Genomic DNA, 25,798 nt, shown 5'->3' on the forward strand with positions numbered 1-25,798 from the left:
GAACTGAATATATTGATGCAATAAGTTCAGTGAAGGTAAAGTCAGAGCCACAAAATTTCCAGAAATACAGTTTGAGTGGTAGCTTGTACCACGAAAACACCACTAAACAGTTCTATTTATCATAATGTTCACAACAACCTAAGATGAAACAAACTGGGGGATGACTAAATAAATATGCACTGAAGTTGAAACATTAATGAAAAAAAGGTCACAAGATGCCTTATTAATAAATGAAGACAATTTATTACTTCAAGTGTTAATGGTAAAAAAAATTCAGCACAGCTGTTGCATTTAAAAAAGTGAAACTACAATTAAGTACTATGTTCTAGTTCAATAAACAGATGAACCCAATGTTCTTTAAAACAGTTAAGCATTATACAGTACATCTTATGAAGACCCGTAAATTAAAGAACTACTTAAATTTAGAGATTAAAAAAATTCTGCATTCACAGCTTTAGCTTCTTTTTTCTCCCACGCCCATCAGGAGTGCCATCCATTTTGCGCTTCTGTGCCTGCAAGGAAAGATTTTATAGTAAGTTATTGTCATACAGAAAGGTTGTGAGCAAGCAATGTGTTTCAAAACAAAGCAGATGGAGAAGACTGACACCCTGGCAGCTTTAAAATGTGACAAATTGCAAATGTGGCATATAGTAAATATGCCTATCTTTGCTGTTGTTTTTCATTCTCCAAATCCGGAAAAGCAAGATTTCACAGAGGTAAAAAGTGTATAAAAACAAGTAAGGATGTTATAAAGTTTCCTATTATGAAAAGGTATTTCTAAATGCCCATTTATATGTTCTGTGAACACGTCTAAGAAACTTAATAATCCATCACTATTAACCTTACTGATTTCTGCACATCTGTCAAGTAAGTTGTGCTTCTAAGTTTTTGCTACAACAGCTCTAGGCAACAACCTGAACAAATGGAGGTAAGAAAATGCATAAAGGTGATGTTTTATTTACAAAACAGGTCTGCATACTAGAAATACTTTGAATTTAGTCAGCAAAGAGCGCTGTCAAGCATATGTGTTGTTTTCCCAAATCTAGCTCTAGAGGCCCATTTGTAAATAGATCTGTGGATGATTTAGCAGATTATATAAAGCAAAATGCCAAACACATCCCTGATGTACTTACCAGGGTAAATCAGTGTACCAACCCAGTGATCCAAAATGTAACAAGTTTATCTGCTCCAAAGCATGTGAGCAACACTTAAGAACCGTTTTTCCTTTATTTGACATCCTCAACTGGACTAGCTGAACACTGACATGAACTTTAGGCAGCTTTTAACATTGCTCTCTAAGTTGTTGGTTTCAAATATCTTTAGATATCACTTGTCCTAAACACTTGAGAGAACACTGTTTTCAAGTGAGTTTTTTCATAGAAATGCCTTTTAAATCTTACTGAAGATGGTTTTGGTCCACGTTTCTTCTTTTCTGCCTTTTCCTTTTCTTCCAGTTCCATGTTTTCTCTTTCAATGAGAGTGATTAAAGTATTACACCTCCTCTGCAGCTCCTGCATTACACAACATATTCAATCAGTACCTTAGGCAGCCACTTAATGTAAAAATCCTCTTTGAATATTAAAAATGCTGGTGAGTAGGTAAGTATTTCGCTGGATCTTGTCAGAGTAACAAAGAATTAAATGTTTCATGATACTTATTTACTGGCTGGCTTCACAGGGATGGATTTGATTGCAGATGTTTGCTTTGTAAAACACATTTATATTTAACTCAAATTGGAAAAGGGTACCTTAGAATTTTGAACTTCTCCTCCCATTTGCCATGGCTGCATTTGACACCCGTACAGTTGTCAGAAAGTTATAAACAGGTAAAGCCTTGTTCCCATGCACCTACCTCAGTATTTCAGCAGCAATTTAATCAATTTAATGTTGTGACAGGTATTCATGAACAAAAAAGATTATATATATATATATATATATATATATAAATACCATTGCAGTTCTGGACTTTAGAAACCAGTCAAATCTGAATTGCGGCGAGTTTCGGATACATTGTCTTAATTCATCATAGACATTTTCTTTATCAAATCCTAGTTTGTGAAGCATACAGATTAGGAAGCGATCCTCCTCTTCAGTGTAATTCTTCCCTTTATTAGTACCATAGGATATTCTTAGTTGGTGGAAAGGGGCTTTATATCTCCCAATCTGAATAAAACAAATAAGACCACATAAAGCTAAGAAATAGGTCAGAATTAGCATGGAAGTCTTTTGTATAAAAGCAGTAAATCACATGAGGACAGAAAACTAGATCTTTAAGATCTCCCATGCTAAGTCTTCACAAGAAAATTACTGTAGGTTCAGGACAGTGCATTTATCAAAGCTATCTGAACTGGCAAATTCTGGTTTAGACAACAGACAGCCTTGTAATCTTTTGACTAATGGCAGACTTTCACTACACTTAGAAATAGGCAAGACTGGTCAGGATTCAAATGGCAACAATCCTTTTTGACACAAATCCTCAGGAACTGGTAAAGTCAGAGTAAGAGCAAAAATGTACATGAGAGTTAGCACATGGTTCAGCTGTCTTGTGGTTTATTGAGTCTGACACTTCTTCCCTAGAAGACAACTAACTCAGCAAACCTGATGTGGGGAGAAAATTCCAATAAAGTGTCTTAATTAGCTATAAATCTCTTCACTACCAAATACTACTTGGTGAAACACAAACAAGAACAAAAGCCTCCTCTGTTGGATTAGTCTTTTTTAAGTGCTCTCTAATCTCATGTTTCCAACTCCGTCTTCCACTATTTCTACCTGTTTCTACCTCTCTCCATTTCTCTCCACCTGTTTTCCTGTTTCTCTCCCCCATCTCTCTATCCCTTTCTCTCCCCACCTACCTCTCTCCCTCTCTTTCTCCATTTCTCTCTCCATCTTTCTATCCCTCTCAATTCCTCTCCATCCCTCTCCCCCCATTTCTCCCCCTCTCTCCATCCCTCTCTCTCTGACTCCATCCCTCTCTTGCCATTTTTCTCTCTCTCTCTCCTAATTTCAGTTACTTGTGTCCAGAAGGAACTGTGCTCATCTCCAAAGCCTGTACTATGTGCAGTTTGTTACACATAGCACATAGTACTGAACTGTGTGCTGTAATACAGAAGACTGTTACAAACACCAGGGTACACCATAGCTAAGGGTGTCACCACAGCACTTCCATGGGATGGAAAAGCCATAGGAAGAAATTGCTGAGTGTTATGCAAAGAGGCCAATGTCATGCCCAAGACGTCTTCATACATCAGCAGCACTGGCCTGACAGGAGTCCTGCATCTCCCCTCACTGGCACCAGGAAAAAAAGCAGGAAGCTGAGCAAACCCACCTTTGTATCGAGAGCCTTTTTTATGCTGATTCGTCTCTGAATTCTGGCTTCTCCTCTTTCAATCTGAGCCATGATCTTCTCTATGTCTTGGAGTTCATTGCATCTTTCCCAGAACACAGCTAAGAAAAGAACAACTGCTTAGTTTCTTATCATGCATTGTAAAAGTCAGAGCTTTGTCCTTAAAAAAGGATGTTAGCTGTTCCTTCCTTTTACCAGAGCTTATTGCTGTGTAACAACACACATGCCTTTAGCTAGTTAGAAACTTCCCCTTCCGGCTACCATGTGCTGCAGTATTACAAATGCTATTTTAAAGAGGGTAAATATAGGAATCTTCAGTTTAAGTAAGGTACAATACAGGCCAGAAAGATTTTTGTGCATCAGTCTCCTCAAAGGAAAAAAACCTTCTTCAAATGAAAACAGATGTAACAGAATACAGTTTTATCAAGAGAAGCAACTGAGTGCCTGAAGACAAGCAAGTGCCTAAAAGACAATGAGGTGTTTAAATAACGGGTTTTTTTAGAAGAATTTTTCACATATTCAACCTGCTCTATACCTTTAGAAATGTAGTCCAGGACTTTGTAGCTACACTACAGTGGAAAAAATCTCTTCTAATGAGAGGTAAGTAGCCAAGTGGACTCAGGTTACAAAAACTAGTGGTCACTGTAGATTCAATCATGATGTATTTACTGTGTTTTGCTCTCAAGGAGGAAGTAAAGGTTAACTTCTCATTAATGAATACAAGGAAAAGGGAAATCTCTCCAGCTAAGCAGTGTTTCTCAGCATTTCCTTTTGCAAAAGTTAACAAGAACTGAAGACAGCACTATGCAGTTAGATTCAGGATATAGTGAAGTGGCTCAGCAGGAGTTTACGTGTGCATTTTAGTACAGCCTTAGTTACGCAGGCAGTAATGATGGTAAAAGACAGATCAGCAGATCCAAAATCCATGAATATAATTCTACCCCAAAAATCTTAAACAGTAGTGTAAGAAATTCTTGAGCAGCAGTAGGATGTTACCATGTTCTCAGGCAGCCCAAATGAGCCCAAGCAGAGTTGGATACTCTCAGATCTGAGTACAGAATTAAGTTACCTGAATACTCAATGACTTCCTCTGGGGTTTTTCCTTCAACTTCTCGTGCTATATTTTCAATGTCATCACGGCCCCACTTCTCATTGGCTTTGATGAACTGGTTGAAATCTCTCTTATTCCAGTTAGTGAAGCCCTATACATCAATCAAGAGGAAACATTGCACAGAGGTTCAGGATTTGTCCATCTCTGAATTTGATTCAACAGGCTTCTTGAAATTGCCTGTAACACTTCCATCATTCCACAGTGTTAAACCTTTTCTTTCACTGCAGTTTAATTTAGTAGAACTGTTTTTATACTGCAGTCACTGTAGTCTCTCCATTTAAATGGATTAGTACTAGTTCTTTATTTACCTAGTAATTTCTGGTAAGTTTTCAGCTGAAAAATTAATCCCTCTTCCTAACAGTCTCTCTACAGTGGGATTTGCTTTCTAAGAAAAAATTGCTCAAGTGAAACAAGCAGCGTAATGGCTTTTGTTTTATCAAAAAGGCCCCCCAAGTGCCTCACAGACACCCTCAGCCATTGCACCTGGTCACTCTCCCTCAGAAGGACTAAAGCCATTTTGTGATGGTGATGCTCAGCAGGGGCACAAGTAGCACTGCTGAAGTCATGAGCCAAAGTAGGTTCATTTCATATTACCAGTAACTTTTACAAGTAATGGGAAGTAGCAAGTTCTGCCAGCCATGTTGTGATTTAGCCACAGCTTACTGGACTCTACTGATTCCTGACCTCTGTGATTCTGGTGTCTCCACAGTGAGCTGTTCCAGCTCATTACTACGCAAGCAAGAAATCCTGTCCTGTAATTCCGATCCCCTGCCAAAATACAATGTGTAAATACAATATCCAAATAAGGCATATCAGGCATTCACCTGTTTTAAATTATTTAAATATACACGCTTCCTAATTATATACCTATTCAGCTCACACCCTCTTTTATTGAGGGTAACTATCCACTACCAGATGTAGTTCAGGAAAACTGACCGTTCAGACTCCAAGATTCACTTCCATATGGGTGTTAAACTGAGACAGAAGATGTGCATTAAATAATGTGGAATGCAGCACACTCAGCTCTGCAGCCATTCTGCAAGGTCCCATGGAAAGACATCACAGTCTACAGTCAATGCCAGACTAGGATTCAGGAGAATCCAAGTGCACTAACTTGGTGCACGTTCCTCAAAGATATCCTATAACATAAGCCTATGACAAACTTAATGCTAGAAACTCCTTTCAGTCAGAACCAAAATTTGCACATGTGTTAACTACGGCACAAGCCAATCAGTGACCAAGAAATGTTCCCATAACGCTGTGAAACACAAAACAAGTTTCAGCTGATTTCACTCTCACTGTAGACTCAACAATACCTGGGTTAGAAGTTTCTCTTTTTCTTCTAGTTCTTCATCATTAAGAGGTTCAGCCTCATCAATCTTAAGCTGCTCTTCCTTTTGTGCTTGGGCTGCATTTGGCAGATCAGGATTACGAGGTACCTGAAAGGTTTTGCACTTTGTAAAACTGAAATAATTTTTCACAGATAATTACTAATTGTCACCTTTCTGTTAATATAACCTAATAATTTCTACAGCTGAACATGATTTTATTCCATTTAAATTACTGTGAAAGTCTGGAAAAGTACATATTCTCCTACTGTTGCATTAAACTGTTCCATTTTTGAGAATTTAGAGAATTACACAGAAGGGACTGGACCTTAAAGATCATCTCTTTTTCAGCTCCCCTTCTATGGGCAGGGACACCTTCTACTAAGACGAGACTGCTCAAAGCCTCGTCCAACCTGGCCTTGAACACTTCCAGGGAAGTGGAATGTGGGTCATCCACAGCTTCTCTGGGCAAATTGTGCCAGTGCCTAACCACACTTACAGCGAAGAATTCCCTTCCAATAGCAAACCTAAATATGCCCTCTGTCAGTTTAAAGCCATTCACTTGTAAAAAGTCCCTCTTCAGCTTTCCTGTAAGCTCCCTCTAGCTACTGAAAGGCTGCAATCAGGTTGCTCTAGAACCTTTTCTTTTCTAGACTGAACAATCCCAACTCTCAGCCATTCCCCTTAAGAGAGGTGCTCCATCCCTCTGGTCAAGGAAATTCTTCAGGTACCTTGTAACCAATTGTTTTCCTGTAGTAGAGAATCTCTTTTTCCAATAGTTCAAACAGGCGAGGAGGAAAAAACTGGAAGTCCTGTACATTTGGCTGTTTTGGAGGCCGTGGAGCCTGAAACACAAAGTTTGCATTTGCCCCCTTTCACATCCAGAATCTGCTTTCTTGTAAGAAGTGATTTAAGTTTATGAGCAAACAAAAAGCACTGTTGTTACAAAAATGCACTGTCTTAACTTGGGGAAAAAAAGTCACACCAAGCAAGACACACCAACCACCACAAAGAATTCTAAAAGTAAAAGAGCAGGGAGAGAAGGGGAAGAGAGGTCTTTTGGGAGGAGGAGGAGGTGGCTGGTGAAAAAGTTACATGTGTTTAAAGCATCAATCTTCCACAGGAAAATTTACAGCTGCTTAAATAAGAACCAGAAAAAAATTTGATCTTAGCCTCCCTAACATCTTACAAGTTTCATACTGTTCTTATTTTTTCTCCAGAAGTTTGTCTCAAGTCATTTGGAATTTTTTTCTAAATTTAAATATTCTCTCCACTTTATAAAAGTGAACAGAGCAGTTTTTATGACTAAAGACCTATTTGTTGCTTACAGCTTTAGCCATTTACCATGCATATTTAAAAAATCTATTTCTTTTGATTAGTCAACTCACCTTGGGTGCTTTGGGTTCACTGACTCGAAGAGCCTCTCTGAAGTAAGCATCCACAGCATAATTGGCTTTTCTTTCTCTTTTAGGTGGTTCAATCCACTCTGTAAATGCCAACTATAAAAACAAAACCCATCACACCCAAAACCAAAAATTAAGTCTTGCAAGATCACCAGACCAGATACAAGTTTTACATAAAATTAGATCAACATCTACTTCATTATAAGTGTTATAAGTGTTTTTATTTAAACTATTTTCATAGATGACACTGTATTTTACCCAATACCTCTTAAATAAGTATGATTAAAACATGCAATTCAGTGCATTCCTCCAAAAGAAACTTAAAACATTACCTTCTGTTTTTCTCTGTAGTCTTCCCCTTCAAAATTATACACGCTAGATTCAGTATCCATAGTAAAATTCCTAAGGGAGCTTTCACCCATCTTTGAAAGTTTTTCGTTCATTTCCGCAGTCTTGGACAGGGGATACAGAAAAGAACAGTAGCCATTTGGATGGTACTTCATTATTTAACATCTCATTCCCAGATAGAACGGGAGCCATTTTGGAAGGCACATCATTACTAAACACCTCATTCAAGAAAGGAGTCACTCTGAAAGGTACTTCATTTTAAAACATCCCATTGCCAGAAAGAAGAGGAGCCATTCTAGAAGGTACTTGACTATAAAACATCTTATTGACAACATCAGAATAAACAAACACGATTGAGTACCACAAAAACCCTCTACAGCAAAACCCCTTTTCTCTCCAGCTTGGAACCAAGTTATCATCCAGAGACTCACTACCTTGCCATCATATTTAAATCTACAAATTTAAATTACAGTTTGAAAAGCTTCACCTTTTCAAACCTTCTCACCTTCTTTGCCCCTCTTTCCAAAATGTGGTCAATATCTTCATCTGTAATCTCACTATCCTTTGAGGCAAACACGTGTGTCGCTCCATGTCTGATCATTTGCAGCATTTCATCCTTTCCAAGTTTATTCAGGTTTTGATCCACCAATCTTCCTAAAGATAAAAACGCTTGAGGATAGCAACTCACTAAAGAGTTTATGTTATGGAAGGAGCAATACAGGGTTTTTCTCCCCCTTATATTTCCACATACAAGCTACATATTACTGATGATAAGCAAGTCAACGAAGGTTACCTTACTCTTCTCCATCTATTAGAAAAAGGAAAGGCATTCATTTCCCCAGTTCAAAGAAGAAACTGAGTGATTTAAAAAGCCAAATCTGACTATATCCCACTAGGGAGGTAAGCAAAAAGTTAGTGAGGAAATGCCTACTCCTACCGTAAAACAAATTTTCAAGTGGCTGAGGCTTTTGCACACTCTCTTCAGAGTTCAGATGAGGCAAAAGCAACATTCCCACTGGTTCTTACTGGCTGATTCCACTATAGTTTACAATGGGAGAAGAAGGGAATTTCATCCTAGATATGAAGTGCCTTCATATACTTGCCTTGCTGGATGACTATGGAATCCAGGCGCAGTTTCATTTCCGCACGCTCCACTATCCTTTCCTCCACAGTATTGTCTGTAATAAACCTGAACACCCGGACAGTCTTGGTCTGGCCAATTCTGTGCGCTCGATCCTGCCCAAAACAGTAACAAAAAATTCAACACTTGCCTTCCAGCATGACTACATAATTAGGTTTAAGATTTTCATTATTTCCAGCACAAGAATTTACAAAACAGAACAGCTCAGGTTACTTAAATGTTTACAGCTATCCATGACTACCCAATACATTACATTTTTATTTACATTGCAAGTCTGGGTTTTTTTTTTTTTTCAATTACATTAACACTGAGTCTGTGCCTATGTGTCATAACCAAAAAATAGCAGGTTTTTGGGTTTTTCACACAGGGGAGAAGACTTGGATGCTTCTGACCTTAAGCAACCTTCTGTAGAATCAAAACATGAAGAAATCATCTCTATGCTGACCAAAATCTGACTTTCTCAAAACTCTTCAGTAGTGCCATAAATAGTTCCAAGAAAAATACAATACCCTGCCTCTCCTGACTAGTGAAACACTGTGAGAATCAGAATTCTCAAACTACAGCTGTAGTGGTAGCTGGTACTGCCTCACTTGAGCAATTAGACACCAGTTCCATCATTCTTATGAAGCAATTTTTGCTAGAGTACTTGAGACCCCACAGGTTAACTGAAATAATTAAAGAAATTTCCAAGGCTTGTCTCTGAAAGGCCTTATTTGTCAAAAAAAAACCCAAAAAAACAAACCACTGGCAGTTTTTAGATAGCTTTGCTTTCTTAGGTGGTCACTAATGTCCTTGACATGTATCCAGGATGGAGATGCATCCAAATGTACTTAAAAAAACCCCTAAAGATAGTTGCTAAAATGAGATCCTTCTATTACCATCACCATAAAAAGCAGGTTTTGAAAAGTTTAATTCAACTTTTCTTTATCTCATTTTCAAGATCGCAGGAAAAACAGTGCAAACACATTCCCCTCCACTCCCCACAACAGTAAAGCTTTAAAGCCTTATAGTTTTGGGATTAACAACCTAGATTTAATACATTTTTACTTACTCAAGTAGGCTATTTGTGTTAAACAATACTAAGAGGTGTAGCATACACCCTGCATTTTCCACTGAATAAAATACTGTATAACCCCAATGTGACTAAGGACTAATGGTTCCACACAGTGGAAGCTGCACTTGAACTGAAAATTCAAAAATTTTGAAAATGAAAATCCTACTCCTGTGCTAAAATGGGAAAATACCAATTTATTTTAGAAGTACACATTTCTAGCAAAGTTCTGTGAGAAAAGGAAAAAAAAAAACCCCAAAATTTCCATCTGGAATCTTACCATAGCCTGGAGGTCTACTTGTGGATTCCAGTCTGAATCATAGAGAATTACAACATCAGCAGTAGCCAGATTGATTCCAAGACCTCCTGCTCGTGTACTCAACATGAACACAAATTTTGAGCTGTCAGGATCATTGAATGCATTAATGGAAGCCTAAATAAATGAAAATAATGTGTCAGTTAAACAAAATGTTTTACAAGTAGTATTTTTACATAAATACAATCCTTAAAATTGTAAATACCTGTCGCTCATTGTGAGGAGTTTGTCCATCCAGTCTGCAATATTCGTAATTCCTCCACATACAGTAGTCTTCCAAAATATCTAGGACTCTTGTCATCTGACTGAAGATTAGAACCCTTGAGCCTGTTTGGGTAAAAAGGTTTCTTATGCTTTCACCAAAATGTAAGATTAAACAAACTCTCCAAGTCTGCACTATCAGAAAAGGAAGGAGGGCAATTCCATGTTTAAGAAGAAAAGTAGTTCAAATTTCAGACCCCAAACTACAATGCAGGGCTGCAGCTGCTGCTGCCACAGCACATCCATGCCATGGGACACATTTGTCTGACTCTGATATGTCACTGTCTAATTAATGGCTGGCTTTTCCCTTCCGTTTTGTGTTGTACTCCTTAAGAAAAGGGTCCCAGACACAGCAGAGTAAGATGGCAACACAAATATAAAAACATCATCAAGTATAAATAATAAAATTTTGAAGTATTTGTTTATTTTGGATTTAAGATTTCTAGAAATAAAGTGAATTCTTCTTAAGTACTTGTCAGTTTACTTACCTGCCAAGAACAACGTAAAAAAAAAAAAAAAAGTAAATGTTCAGTATTTTATGCATACACACTCAATCATTTCCAGTCTACTGGAGAAAGTAAAACACAGGATAAAACAAAGTTTCTACTTCCTTTTGTCCTTTGGATTCAAGGGTTAATAATACTGAACTCTCTTGCTTAAGATGATAATTTGATTTGAGACCAGTCCGGTATTAATTACAACACCTCATCAATAAACCTGATAACAGGAAGAAACCAAGATCAAAAAAGCACAATAACCACTGAATTGTTTGGTTTTTACTCTTGAGTTATACAGCCACAGCTGCTTGGATGATACCTAGATACAAATTACAGTTTACTTTTACACTACAGAAGGCTGAGGTTTGGACATGTTTTTTTTTTTTTCTGCAAAGTGTCCCCACTCACAAACTTACCTCAAACTTCTTCAGCAAAGTTACTACTGTAAGCATACTCAAAAAATAGTGAGTTAAAATTTTATTCCAGTGTAAAAAACTCTGTGGCAAGTGAGTTTTACAGTAATCCATTTCAAAACTTTCAACTTCAAAACCTACTATCAAATAAATTTAAAACAACTCAAGAGTTCCCCTCTGTCTGAATGTTTATAGAATACATAGAAAAACCTCAGGTACTGTTCAAAATCACATCCAGCAAGAAAGACCAACATTTCACACAGGATTTGACTTGAACTCGGTATGAGGACTCTGAATCTGACATGGTCCTTCATGGCAAATCAAAGGTGTGGCTAAAATACTACATAATTATATTTCAAATAGCTAATAATACTAAGAAAGAAAACCTAAAGCCCCAATCAAATGATGTTTTTATGGTCTCAACTTAGCTAGGATGAAAAAATGGGAAAAAAAAAAAAAGAAATCAAAACACTTCAGCACAAAAAGCCATAATAGACTATTGATCCAAGCTGGTGTCATACTAGGAACCAACAATAATCCTGGCTAAAGTCTGCTGGTTTTTGCTCAAAATACACAAAAACATCACTGAACCAAAAAACTCTCAAAACCCCAGAAAGGAGATGCATACCTTGTTCTTTCAACTTAGGTAGCAATTTGTCCAGAACTACCATTTTCCCACTGTTAGTGACCAAATGCATGTCTGTTGTATAAGGTGGGCCAGGCTCTGCTCCATCAAAGAGGTAAGGGTGATTGCAGCATTTCCGCAGCTGCATCAGGATGTTCAGCAGTCTCATCTTGTCCAGCTTCCCAGCTGAGTTCAGGATATCTATATCCTTCATCAAGATTCGGGTATACCTACAGCAAGGAAAGCAAAAACAACCTTCTGTTCACTCTAAAATGAAGTCTAAAATGAAGCTGGGGGATTCACAAGCTGCATCTTTTGCTGGTGCAGGGGGAGGAGGAGGAAAGGTTTGAATGGATGTAGGCCAGGAAAAGCCTATGGGAGACAGAACCTGCCCTCAGCATCATGGCAGCCATAGGACATGGTTTGGGTGTCATTCTTTTGTCTCTGGGCAAGTCAGAAATGTAGCAGAGTCACAGAATCAATTGGGTTGGAAGAGAACTCTGAGATCATCAGTTCCAACCTTAGGCTAAACACCACCAAGCACTGGGTGCCACATCCAGCTTTTTCTTAAATACCTCCAGAGATGGGGAATCCACCACCTGTCAGAGCAGTCTATGCCAATGCTTGACAACCCATTCCATTAAGAGATTCCTCCTAATGTCTGACCTGAACCTCCCTTGGTGTAGTTTGAGGCCATTTCCTCTTGTCCTGTTGCCTGGGAGAAGAGGCTGACGGCCCCCTCATCTGCATCCTCCCATTGAGGAGTTGTGCAGAGCCAAAAAGTTCCTCCTGAGCCTCCTTTTCTTTAAGCAAGAAGTTAAATAGACTTAAGAAAACTTGCTTAAGTTTTCTTAAGTTTATTTAGGCAACAAATATCGTCAAAAGCTCACCCTACTCTTTATTTAATCAGGTAAATCTCCCTGACATGCATGGTTCTGTCGTAGCAGTGTCACAAAGAAATAGGTATAAATTGGAAGTACACCAGACAGAATAAACTGAGTTCCACACAACCTTCAAGTCACAGACAACACATTCCTTCTGAGCCTTAACCACGGCCCAGTCAAGCACATGCATTAATTACCATTCTCGCTGCATTTTGCTGAGGCCCACATAAATTTTAACTTCCTTCTTCGGAGGCAAGCTTTTCTCCACATCAGCCTTGATGCGACGGAGAAGGAATGGTCGTAGCACCTGAAAGGGGTTCATCATTGAATGCATTTTGGATACTGAAACATGATCAGGTGAATGGACGAATCAAAGAGCAGATATTCTTTATCACAGATCCAAGACCTATTATTAGACAATCTGAAGAAAAAAAGCAACCTATATGGAGAAATTATTTGCTATAGATGGGATATACATTGAAAGACTCAAAGATTCAAGGTCAAAATTATCTTTTATATGGTTCTGTGTCCTTTGACTTAATTTTGCTTGACTGAAAATTTGTGGAATAATCTCATCCTAATAGTCTATCATAAAAAGCATTAGAACTGTTTGGGATTTAACTCAGGTAAACGTAACACTTGTACAAAAGGCAAAAGGACTCACCATATGAAGGCGCTCCACCAGTTTTTGATCCCCTAGACAGTTGTTGGTATCAAACCATGAATCAAAATCCTGTATCAACAAAATCATCGGTTTATAAGAGGCTTCCTTTCAAGGTGCAATAGCATCACAATGGTGAACAAATACAACTCTCATATAGCCAGAAAGCAAAAGAACACATTACCTTATTTGGCCTATTTTACATAAAGTTTTATAACACAAACATTTCTAGCCCAATCTATCACTTATCAGTAACTGACACCACTAACTATACATATCCAGGTCTACTTTCAAATCGGGAAAACCAGCAAAATTAATTTGATTAGCAGAAATGAAGACTTACTTCAGCTGAGTTAAAGACATCTGGCAAAAGGAAGTTGAGAAGTGCCCAGAGTTCGTGTAAATTGTTCTGAAGTGGAGTTCCAGTTAATAGCAGCCGGTTGGTAGTCTTGAATTCCCTTACAATTTCTGATAACTGAAGGACATTAAATATGACATGACCAAATATAAAATATTACTAGTCCCCACACCACCACTTAAATAACCCATACAAATCTCTTTTTCAGTGTGAAATAAATTACCTTTGATTTTTCATTTTTAATCCTGTGGGCCTCATCTATAACAAGGTATCTCCAGTTGAACTTTTTGAATACTGACTTCTCTTTGATAAGCATTTCATATGATGTTACACAGACATCCCATTCTCCAGGCAGCAACACATCTCTTACAAAGGCAGCCTAGATAACAAGGTGACAGCTGGTTACTGAGGCTTTGTCAAATTTAAAGCAAAAAGAACACAGCAGCACTGTTAAAATTTTCCTGTTTAAAGTCTCATGAAGGCAGTGTCCGGCCTTCATAAAAGGAGACTGCAAATCTTTGAACAAGAAATTAGGAACATAAAAGTGATGAAGCACTATCTGGGCAACACACACATGAATTCTAAGCTGGTTATACTCCAAGTAGGCAGCATTCTAGGTCTTAAACCGCTCAAACCCAAGTAATGTCCCTCCCCAGGAAGGAAAGGACAGCAAGATCACATGCAGGATTTACACAGGAACACACAGGAAAAACTACCATATCCAAACTTACTCGCTGGTCTTTGTCACCAATCAAACAAACTGCTCTAAGTGTTGGTACCCATCTCTTGAATTCATTCATCCAGTTTTGCAGAGTGGACTTAGGAACTAACACCATGTGAGGTCCAGGAATGTTTCTGTAGTGTTTCATATAGCCAAGAAGAGAAATTGTCTGCAGTGTCTTCCCAAGACCCTGTAAGACACATTAATGTGTTAGAAAAAAGAAAACCTCTCAGAAAACACCTTTGAAAAAGAAAACCCAAGAGTGAGCTCTGAGCTCAGCATGAAAGGCACAGAAACCTGAATGAATGAGGGAGATGCAAAAAGGGTAGCAAAACCTTGGTTAGGAAAAGCTTGAAGGGCTTCCCCCATTTCCTTATAACAAAGTAGCAAGAGTATCACTTTGAAACCTTGGATTATGAAGTTAGAATTTTGCCTTACCTTTCAAGTAAGACAACTTGTTAAAAGTACAAGGAAACATTATTTCCTAAAACTTTATTTTGTGGACTGTGGTGTACTCAGGATAATTAGAGGTCAAACTTTAAAAATTTCAGTTAGGTATTCTCTTAAACTTGACATCAAATGAATAAATTAAGAACCCTTAGGAATTTTTAATTTATTCAGTTACTTGAGTATTAATAACACTGTAACCACAGTATTATATATTGTCACATATGCTGTCATATTTTGTACATATTATGTTATTAATGCTTCATAATCATGAATATGTTCTAATTATTTTTTAAAAGGAGGCTTCCGTAGGCCAGAAATGACATCAGGTCCTGTGAGGAAAGAGCCAAACAAGCATAAAAAACTGCTATCTCAAAGAAGAAAACAAATACTGAGAGTCTGGTATAACACAGCATCTTCAACATATAATTTTAACTAAAACAAAACTGAGGAAGAACTGAAAAAACAGATCATTCCTATACTTTAATTCAAAAATATGATTCAAATGCACAGAAATTAAAAACCCCAAACGCCATCAGCACAAGTAATTTCTGTTTCTAAAATTCGAGTCTTTCTCTTCAAAATAACCAAAATGCACCGGGTACAAGATGTGGAAAAGTGCTTACTGGCTGTGTGAAATGTGTTAATAACTCCAAAACAATTAATACCTAAGAAAAAACAAAAAAATATTCAATAATAATATTTAATCTCTTTAACACAAAATGGATACTGGAATGCCACAAATCCAAGGACTCAAAAGATGTTTTTTGCTAAAACAACCCTCTCCACTTAGCCAAAAAAAATCCTCTATTCAAAAGCATGTATGTTTAAAAAGACCTTGATGTATTTAAAAGTGAAGCACGTTGCTAAACAGTAATTTAAACTCTTTTGTCTCTAACTTATCTTTAAGTTTTATTACACAGAAATGACAAGATACAGGAAATGCAATACACTGAAATTAATGAGATTTTAGACTTTTGTTTCTTCTTTTCTACTCCTTATGAAAAAGAGATACATCTAAAATTATTTAGGGGACAAAAACACCTGTCTTTGGAACTACCACAACTTCTTCTGCATTCATCCCTTATCTTTCAGGGAAAAAGAATAACAAACACAAGCAAAAGCTACTATGGCCAGTGCCAACTGAAATGCCCATGGTCATGATGTATGAGAAATTTTAACACAGCTCTCTAGGTACATCTATCTTTGCATCATTTTTTCAAGAAAATTCCCACTGCTGTAGTTGTTCTATGGACATCATATCCTAATATCTATAATACATGGCCCTAACAACAGGAAGTGTTTCGACATTTGATGCTCTTTTCATATATGACACTCTCCTCACAAGGGCAGCTGAAGAATATCGTAACAAAACACCTCCAATTTAGAGAGAAAGAAAACAGAGGACATGTCATTCTGTGGAACAACTCCCCTCCACCAACTTCATGTTCCTAAAGGTTGACAGATTCCCTTTCCATATGCCTATTTTTGAAACCTGCCTGCATGATTTATTTAAACTAAAATACCTTTGACACTTTTAAAATTAGTGACTTTAAACACAGTAGAAAAATAAGACTGGCAAATTATATATTGCATTTTGTGTTATCAAAACTCTCATATATATATACACACTGCTGGACTAAAATGGCATTGTATTGCATGTGTTCTTAAGTGATCCTAAACACAGGCTCTGTGCATACCATTTCATCTGCCAGGATGCCATTGATGCCATTTTCATACAGAGAAATGAGCCAGTTCAGTCCTCGGATCTGGTAATCACGCAGCTTTCCCCATTTCACATCTAAAAGACATCAAAGAATAGATTAAAAGATACACAAAAACTTCTGAAAAGAACTTCACCACCTGTTGGCTGCTAACTGACAGTGATTACCAAAGCTACAGAACAAAATCAAGTAATAAATTCATGTAATAAATTCAAGGACAATGTAGAGCGGAGACAACAACCCATTAATTTTGTTTCTGCAAGTTGCTGCAACAGCTTTGTTTTCTGCAAGGACCCAAGCACATTGAAATTCTAAATCCATCATCACTGTCAAAATCAGAATACAAACATTAAAACAACAGAATACTGAATACCATTAAATGAATTGGAAGCTGTTAGGAGCTTTATATCAGAAATAGGTTACATATGTAAAAATAATAAGATGACAAACTTAAAAACTCTTTCCTATTAACTGAAACATAGCAACTGGATTTCTAAGGGACAAGACTCACTGGACTACCTTTCTAGCCAGAGTGAAAATCAGCAGTTCCTCAATAATACATTTGGTACCATTAGCTCGGTGCTGGATTTTTTTCCTCCCTCTCCTGTCACACCAAATTATTTCACTATCCTTAGAGAGTATGCAAATCAAGTTCATTTTAAACACTTTGAAGAAAAAGAACAGGGGCAAAAAAAAAAAGGAAGGAAACACACATGATGGAGATTCTTCAAATCGAGTGCAGACATTCGTTGTCTTGGAGCTTTCTGTTAACAGCTCCTCGTCCTCTTCCTGCTCTGTTCTACGGTGCCGATAGCTGGAAAAGTCCAAGAAAATAGTAAGTTTGTGGGCAAACTGAAAAGACATCAAGTTGCTGCAAAATTACATCTAATGTATATTAATGTACATATTGCAATACAGAATGCAAACATCCAAAAAAATTTCTAGCAAAATTCTTCACTAGAATTCATGTTCAGCAGGCTCAAATATCAACCCAAAGTGACTGGGCAGGGATTAACATGTGTATCAGTACTGGCCTTTAACTACAAGACAGGGAACAACACTGCACTTAAGTTCTGCTGCACCTGCCAAACACTGCAGCCACACAACCTGCAATGAAGGCAATCCAAATTTCTGGACTTAGAATTTTCAAGCTGTCTGCAAGCTGTTGCATAGCGATATTCTCCATGAGCTCTTACAATTTAGAGTCATGACTGCCTTACTTTTCTCCCCCTGCTTTTCTTCATGCTGGAAAGCATCAACACAAATCCCTTGTAAGTCCTTGAATTAAGCAATCATCAACTTACAGATGGGCAGTTGAAAAAAAAGGCACAGACACAGGACAAAAGTTTAGCAAGTTCAACTTCCACTTTTAAAGTACAATAAAATCTTATTTATAGTATGTGTCATCACTCACTCGCCAGCTGACAGTAAATTCTGTTTCTCATCCTTTTTTATTCGTGGACGTCCAGGTTTCATTTTTAAAGGTGAAGTTGGAGTTTTTTGAGCAGCAGGCTGAATGAAATGAGCAAAGAGCTCAGTCTGCTTCAACAGATACTCAAATCTGTTTGCTCTGTCTGTTTGCTGGTGACAAAGGAAAATTAAATGGAACAAGTATGAGACATTCCAGTATGTATTAATTCAAAAGAAAAAGCAAACAAATACTTTGTCAATATACATTCACATTACTTTATACACATCACTCCAACACCAAAGAAGAGATGAGTAACACCAATATACCTGATGCTGACAGATTCAATACTTTTTTGTGGGGCCAGGGCTCATCTTTGCTACGCAGCAAGATCAAAGCTGTGAGACAGACCTGTGGCCAAGACTAAAATCTGACTTTGGCACAAAGATTGCCCCAGTCTCACTAGATAAAGTCAGACTCCCTTTAACAACTTTCTCCAATCAAAAGTGATAGTCCCACTCCCAAGAAATTTTCCCCCATGCATCACACACAGGATTCTTCACTGTACTAACTCACTTCTAACCAAAATGGCAACAACTGCTCCCTACTGGTGACCTGCCCGCTCAGTGAGTTACAGCACCTCCCTGGGCTGTCAGATAAGCAACAGAGCTGGCATCAAACGGGACAGTGAGGGTAGAACAGCTCATAGCCACAAGCCAGAACATCTGTTTGTAGCAGAGACCTTAGATAAACTCAGGCTAACTCATCAGGCTGCCCCCTTTGATAGGAGTTGCTGTTTCTGCTGTGCAAGAAAAATTACAGTAGACAATATTAGTATCTTCTATAGTAGGTTCAGCTTCGTTGAGATAGGTTCCATTTGGAATCAACACACCCTGCCAAGGCCACACCAAAACTCTGAACAGACAAGCCAAAACCAGCTTCAAGGCCAACAGTAACCACTCTGACATTCTGCCACCTGCCACAGCATAACCTGGTGTTTAGCACCTTGTAGTACAGCTACAGGAAGTCAGTTTTCTTAGTAAAAAGGAACGTATGTTCCAGGCTTCTGCAAGAGCAATGTGAGTGTTTTCCTCCTTAGTGTGAGCAGATCCTGCACTATGGAAGAGACAGGAAGACAAAGTATTAGAGTATAAAGAGACCACAAAAGGGATCTCAGTGTACCACAGAGGACTCAGACTCACTCTAAGAGTATTTTAAGCTTGAAGGACACACCTACAATTCACATCCACTAAATTGAAGTTTTCCTGTCTATTCTTCATAGGCTTTGTTTCTTTACTTTGTAAGTTTCTGAGGTTTAAACTAGGTAAGATCTCACTACCATCCAAATTTCTGACCCTTACTTTTAAGGTTTTTTTTACTGGCTGTACAATACAGAAGTAGAAGAGGTGCAGACTGCATTGCAGAAGGTTCCTCATTCTAAAATTTAAGTAGAGAGTCTTCTGCAAGTTTTGGCCCTGCACACACATCCCCACACTTCCTTTCACTGCACTTGAGGATGTTCTTTTAAGGGACTAATAAACATTATCTATGTCTTTTAGACAGTACACAGAAAAGACCAGGCTGTATTCTCCAACCCTGAGCTATCGTTATACCAACAGAGATGCTCTTCCCATTTATTTTTTTTTCAATGCATCTCTAAAACACAATTGCCCTTGTTATTGTGTCTGTCTAGAGACTAAAGGAGACAATTCCAAGTTCATTTCCTTCAGTGTGCCACAAAGTAGCACAAAGAAATATGAAGAAGATGACAGGGTTATTTTCAGTGGAAAGAAGAAATAACACAGGAAGCAGCAAATTATAAGAATCAGTTTCACTTTCCTATGAAGAAATTTCACATGGAGTCACAGACACTGGAATTACGAACAGGAAGAAAGGCAAACAGGGAGCAACTGAGAAAGAAACTGCAATGAGATGGTAAGGAATGGGCAACTCCATCTCTTACATTATAAAAACAATGAAAAAATAAAAAAAACTATGAAAATAACAAATTTTCTCCTTTCTAACCTGTGAAGCACAGAATCAACACTCATCTTCAAATACCTGAGGACCCTAATTAAAGCTTCACAAAGAGATTCCTAGCTTTCCATTCCTGACTGAGAAGCTGAATGCTCACCTCTTTATAATCCCCCTTGCCTACAGGACGGACTGCTCTACAGGTAACTTTAAAATGCTGGGAAGGAGAATGGTCCCAGGAGTGTTCTTCTGAATATTTTTTGTTTCAAGTTACTTAAATATTTTTTAATACCTAGACAAATCTTTATAAATCCGTTTAAGATATTTCAAACAAGCAAACAGAAAACTCAAATCTATTTTAAATAAGTGCATAAGTACTGAATAGCTGTACACAGTGACAAATATTACATACCATTTTCTCTTCATATGTAGGATCTGTTTCCTGGATTTCTTTTTGCTTTGCCAAAGATGCATCATCAAAAGACTCCTGAGATGAAAAAGAATTAAGAAGAAATATTTCTGAAAAAGGGAAGATACCCATCTAAAGGAAAACAAGCTTGTTTCCCATTGTATCAAAGCAGCAAAAGCAGGCTGTAGCACCTGATGTGGATATATAGTAGTCAGCTCTTTATTATTTCCTATACAATTACCTGGAGATGGATCGAAGATCCCTGCCACAGGGTGAGGGAGAGAGCTGGGTCTCTGTAATCTGATTTAGCTCCATTATTAAAGCATGACATCAATGTGAATGGGGGAGACAGCTGTGGTCCAGGAGATCAGCATGCCACTTCTAGGGTGCTGAACCAACCCCTCATGAAGCTGGCTCTGAGGTGGACTGTGAAAGCACTAGCTCCAGGCCTGAAGTGAGGGTAATTTCAAGGTTTTTGCCAGATTACCCCAATTCCGCATCACTCTGTATTAAAGGAACAAATCTAAACAAGAATCCACCCTGAATTTTTGTTCTGAAAGCTGAGGAGGAGTTTAGGAAACTGTATTTTTCTCCTACGTAGTTTACTAAATTAAATAATGTTTATCACCCATGGCACTACCAACAACAGTAAAACCAGCTGGCTGGGAGAGAGCAGTCCTCCCTCATTCCCTTCCTGCCAAATCCTTAACATACTGCCTTCAATTACTCTTTTGGATCAGGGCTTTTTTATCCTTATCTCTTCTGTCATTAGGTTAACTCTTTTCTTTTTTTTTTTAACATCATCTCCTATATGCATTTTCATCTTCTGTTGTTAAAACTAAAAGCAGTTCCCTGACAAACAATGCTAAGGTAACATAATACAAAATAACTCTTGAAAGAGTGAGAAAATTAAACAAATTAGATGCTTTCAAGTGTTTATTAACCATCTGTTTAACTGAGCCAAGTAAGAATGGGGCTAAATTCAATCTTTATTGGCAAATATAGAACAAAAGAACAGGAAAAGTAAGAAACCAGTGAAACAAAGGCTGGAAAGAAACAGGACGTTTGTCAGTGGGTATTTCCTCTGGCAGGTGAGGCATGTGGAAAGAGAAAAATCCTAACACAAATGTTTAATTCACTAGGTCAAAATATAAAGAATTGAGCATAAGAAGTTATGGCTAAAGCTCTACTGAAGTCATAACCAAATCCTCTTACTCATCCCTCACTGGATTGAGCCAACACCCAGTGAGCACAAGAAGAGGACCACTGGAACTTCTGTTCACAATTCCCCTTTCTCCCACAATGCCTAACCTGGAAAGCACAGCAGCAGAGCAGCACGGCCATCTGAGCTCATCATCTGCTGCACAGATGACAAAACCCTGCAATTTAGCTGGAGACCAGGGAAAGCAGTCCTTCAAATGCTCACAGCTCCCAGGCATTCCAACTCAAACTTCACTGTATGCCAGGAAATCCCTTCCCAAGGTAAAAAAGGAACGGTCTTGGCAGCACACAGAGCCCTCGCACACAAGCGCCTCGAGAGCATGCGTTTCTCACCCTGTGCACGCTAAACTCCAGCCTGGAATTGCCCTATTTCTGCAGGTTCGAGCAAGATTTATTTTCCACAGTGCTTTGGCTACTTGTTCATCCGAAAAACATGGCATTTGCAAATTTATTTAGAACAAGTAGGTTGAACAGCCCAGCATGACTCAGGGTACAAAATACCCAGCGCTGAAAGCAGGACCGACCAGTTTCCTGCTATCATTAAAGAAACAATACTGCGATAGAATTAGCATCTCCAGGCAATCACTTCCAACCCCTTGAAATTTCTAGAATATATGCACCTGTTGTCAAAACAACCCCTCCCACAACCCTCACACCGTCTTCCTCCCCATCAAAAGAAAAAAAAAAAAAAGAGGGAAAAAAATAGAAAAAAGTTTTGAAGCACTTCAGCAGACAAACATGGGTTATGCTTTTTAGACGCCAGGCTGGCGCACCGCTGGAGCAGGAAGCGCAGAGGCTGGGCAGGGTCTCGGGGAGGCAGGAGCAGACAGAAAGTCTGCGGGTGCGCGGGGGGCTTTCGCGGCCCCGTTTATAAGACAAGTAAGTGGGGTAACCCGGCCGCAGCGCCTCCTTCCCCATGTCCCAGCGGCAGGATGAGCGCGACTTCCGGGCCCCCTGCGCGGCGGGGAGGGGGCACGGAAGGATGGGACGCCCCCAGACAAACCCACCCCGTGGGGCCGCGCTCCCGGCGAGAGAGGGAGGGCAGAAGGGAGGGAGGCGGGACAGGAGAGCAGCCCAGCTATGCCAGATGCGGCCCCGCGGCCTCTCCTCCATTGTCTCCCGCGGCCCCACGCGGCCGGGGTGTCCCACCTGCCGCCGGGGGAGCGGGGGAACCCCGCCGGTCCAAGCCGACTCACCTCCATCTTGATGTCGCCCCCGGCCAGGCCGGCGGCGCAGGGCGGCCCCGTCCCCGCGGCCTCGCCGCTGTTGGCGCCCTGTGGCAGTGGCGGCGCGGGCGGCTCGTCCGGGTGCGGCGGCAGCGGCGGCTGCCCGGCGGACATGATCCCCGCCGTGAGGAAACGGCGCTCCGCCGAGGCTCGGGCTGGCGTCCGGCGGACTGCGCGCAGGCGCGGGCGGCAGCCGGGATACCGGCAGAAGAGGAGGAAGAGGCGGTGGGCTGCGGTTCCCGGTTCCTGGAGCGCGGCCGGTGGAGGGAGCGAAGCCCGACCCGACCCGGCCCGTCCCGGCGGGAGCCGCCAAGCAGCGCGCAAGCCGCGCCGCGTGCCCGCGCTCGCGAGACTTCCCCCCCCCCGCCGCCGTGCGCGGCGGGGACGGCGGGGAGCGAGCAGCGCGCGCCGCTGCCGGTGGGGGCGCTGCGAGGCTCGCCCGGCCCGCGCGCTCCCGGGAGCTCCCGGGACGGAGCGCTCCGGGATCCGCTGGGATCCCAACGAGCCTGCGGGGGCCCTTGAGGCCGACCAGGCAGCGAAAGTCGTCTCTGTAAGTGCGGAGTCCTCACCTCCCTGTGCTTTAGGGCCGTACAGGCAACATCAGGTGAAATCTGGGCAAGCATCAGGTTTCATACCCTGCGTAAGATCACAGCATATTCCGAGTTGGGAGGGACCCACAAAGATCATCGAGTCCAACTCCTGGCCCTGCACAGGACACAGGACATGTCCAGGAGTCACACCCTGTGCCTGTCAGCATTGTTCAAATGCTTCTTGAGCTCGGTACTGTGACCACTTTCCTGGGGAGCCTGTTCCAGTGCAGGCCCAGCCTCCCTCTGGGGGAAGGATTTTTTCCTGACATCCAACCTGTGAAAAATGCTTGTCATATGATTGGCTTTTCACAAATATTAAAATGAATATTATATGTGTTATGTTAGAAAGTTATGCTGTATTAATCCTTTTAAGTAGTATGTTAAATATAATTTTAGGCTACAACATAATATTAAAATAGAAACTATGCAATATAAGATACTTTTCTAACTAGCTCAAGGAATGGATTAGATAATCAAGGAATTCTTTACACAGAGATAACAGCAACAAGAAATTAAAATCCCAAAGAGAAGAATTATTGCCTCTTTATCAGGAAGAACCAGGCTTCTTCTACCTCCTTTCAGACTCCACGGAGCCAAACCATTATTTACAAGATGAAGGGTGGGAGTTCTCAATAAACAGAAAAATCCCTAGGAATGTTTGCATCATGTGTGAGATATATGAATATGCAACAGGCTACTGCTTTGAAGGGTTAATCTTTTGTTAGCGGACATGCTTTTTTTAGGAAAGCATCCAAACATTCATAATTTTTTGCCTTTTTATTGTTCTTTATTGTCCTGTCTCTGATTGTCCAAATTCTTATTGCTGTAATTTGTATTATTATTTTTATAACCATTTTATTACTATTAAACTTTTAAAATTTTAAAACAAGTAATTGGTGTTTTTCACAAACCTAAATTTCCCCAACACAACTTCAGGCCGTTCCCTTGGGGTCCTGTCACTGTCACCACAGAGAAGTGCTCACTGCCTGCCCCACCTCTTCCCCTCAATCTTTAACTGCAATGGGGTCTCCCCTCAGGCTCAGGCTGAACATGATAGTATAGGGATAAAATGTTTCTAAAATCGTGGGAAAATGTTAGGGTAGGCCTGGGAAAATGTTAGGCTTTACTGGATCATGCGAAACTGCACCTGTATAATCATTTAATGACTATGATAAACTATATGATTGTTATATGATAAATGATATGATTGTTAAATGCGATGATTGTTTAGTAATTGGATATAATGATTGTTTAATCATAACAAGAATCATGAGAAACTATGTTTGGGCTGTTTGACGGAAATTACAAAATCCATGTTTGGATGAAATCAATGTATACAATAGAACAATATAAGTTTAAAGTTATAGGTAATAAATTATAAAGCCGAATTAATAATCAAAAAATAGGTTTTTCGTCGCTTGGGTGTCTCCTGGACTGTCCTGGGAAAGGGCCCATCTCCACAGAGAGGCACATCTTTTCATTTGTTAATTAGGTCTTTCTTTCTGCTGCCATCTGTGGTTTTGCAATTTGTGAAGCAATCTTTCCCCAGCTGCAGCTTGTGTTTTTAAAACTTTAAGAATTTTTCGTACAAGCACAACTTTTTTAATGTATATTTTACATAAGCACGAATTATTCCATAACATATATTACATTTAATAATTAATGTGTATATAACGATAACGATATAAAAATGTGTTCATCCCAAACCCATGTTGGAGTCAGATTTGGGTCTGCACCCCTGACACCCAGAGCTCTTCAATAAAAGTACCTGCATATAATCATTCCATGATTATGTGTTTCTGAACGCTAACAAACAGACCAAGTGATCTCAGTCACTCCTCACACGGCTTCCCCCCAAGGCCCTTCATCATCTTCACAGCCCTCCAGGAAAGGCTCAGGAATCACCCGAGGAGGTGAAGCCATGCTCTGGCTGGAGCCCAGCAGCAGCAGTCCCCCTTCCCCTCTGGCACCTCCAGGCGGGAGCGGCAGGGGGATGTGGTTAAAGCAGGTGACAGCAGTGTGCTATACAGTAAGGTACTGATGAGGCAGCTTCAGGTTGCTTCATGGGCTTCTCATCTCTCCATGAGCTCTGGGTAGAGGGACTTGAACATTCAAGGAAAGAGTGTCACACAGAGCCGCCCTCTCAAGTCTCCTGCTCTCACTCGCTCGGGTTGATGGAGCCAGACCAAGTTTGTAGGTACTTAAGTACAGTTTTGTAACCACCTGAATACAACAACAGTGTCTGCTCCCAGCTTGAAGCATCGTGGGCTGCAGCCCCCTGCTTTAAGATGTGATTGAGCACATCTACATCTGCACTGTCTTTTGCTCATGGGAGGAGT

At 39.9% G+C, this 25,798-nt stretch overlaps 1 protein-coding gene across 2 annotated transcripts; it reads right to left on the reverse strand.

The window, feature by feature from the left end:
• Positions 1-223: 223 nt before the first annotated feature.
• On the reverse strand, positions 224-23,383 carry SMARCA5 (SWI/SNF related, matrix associated, actin dependent regulator of chromatin, subfamily a, member 5). Of its 2 annotated transcripts, XM_041471360.1 has the most exons (24): positions 22,840-23,380; positions 20,426-20,500; positions 18,046-18,212; positions 17,345-17,445; positions 16,608-16,708; positions 14,471-14,650; positions 13,963-14,118; positions 13,725-13,856; positions 13,385-13,453; positions 12,918-13,027; positions 11,840-12,066; positions 10,246-10,367; positions 10,005-10,157; positions 8,636-8,768; positions 8,038-8,186; positions 7,517-7,636; positions 7,170-7,280; positions 6,513-6,626; positions 5,770-5,892; positions 4,412-4,544; positions 3,325-3,443; positions 1,950-2,162; positions 1,401-1,511; positions 224-512 (listed from the first exon to the last, which is right to left on the reverse strand). In XM_041471360.1, the coding sequence occupies exons 1-24, from the start codon at positions 22,981-22,983 to the stop codon at positions 447-449; spliced, it is 3,129 nt and encodes a 1,042-aa protein (XP_041327294.1). In that variant the 5' UTR covers positions 22,984-23,380; the 3' UTR covers positions 224-446. The 2 variants fall into 2 exon arrangements, with proteins under 2 accessions (XP_041327294.1, XP_041327295.1); XM_041471361.1 differs by lacking the exon at positions 1,950-2,162 and having other exon boundaries at positions 22,840-23,383.
• Positions 23,384-25,798: the final 2,415 nt, after the last annotated feature.

This window comes from Pyrgilauda ruficollis, unplaced genomic scaffold (genome assembly GCF_017590135.1).
Source record: "Pyrgilauda ruficollis isolate IOZ18807 unplaced genomic scaffold, ASM1759013v1 scaffold265, whole genome shotgun sequence".
NCBI classification, from domain to species: domain Eukaryota; kingdom Metazoa; phylum Chordata; class Aves; order Passeriformes; family Passeridae; genus Pyrgilauda; species Pyrgilauda ruficollis.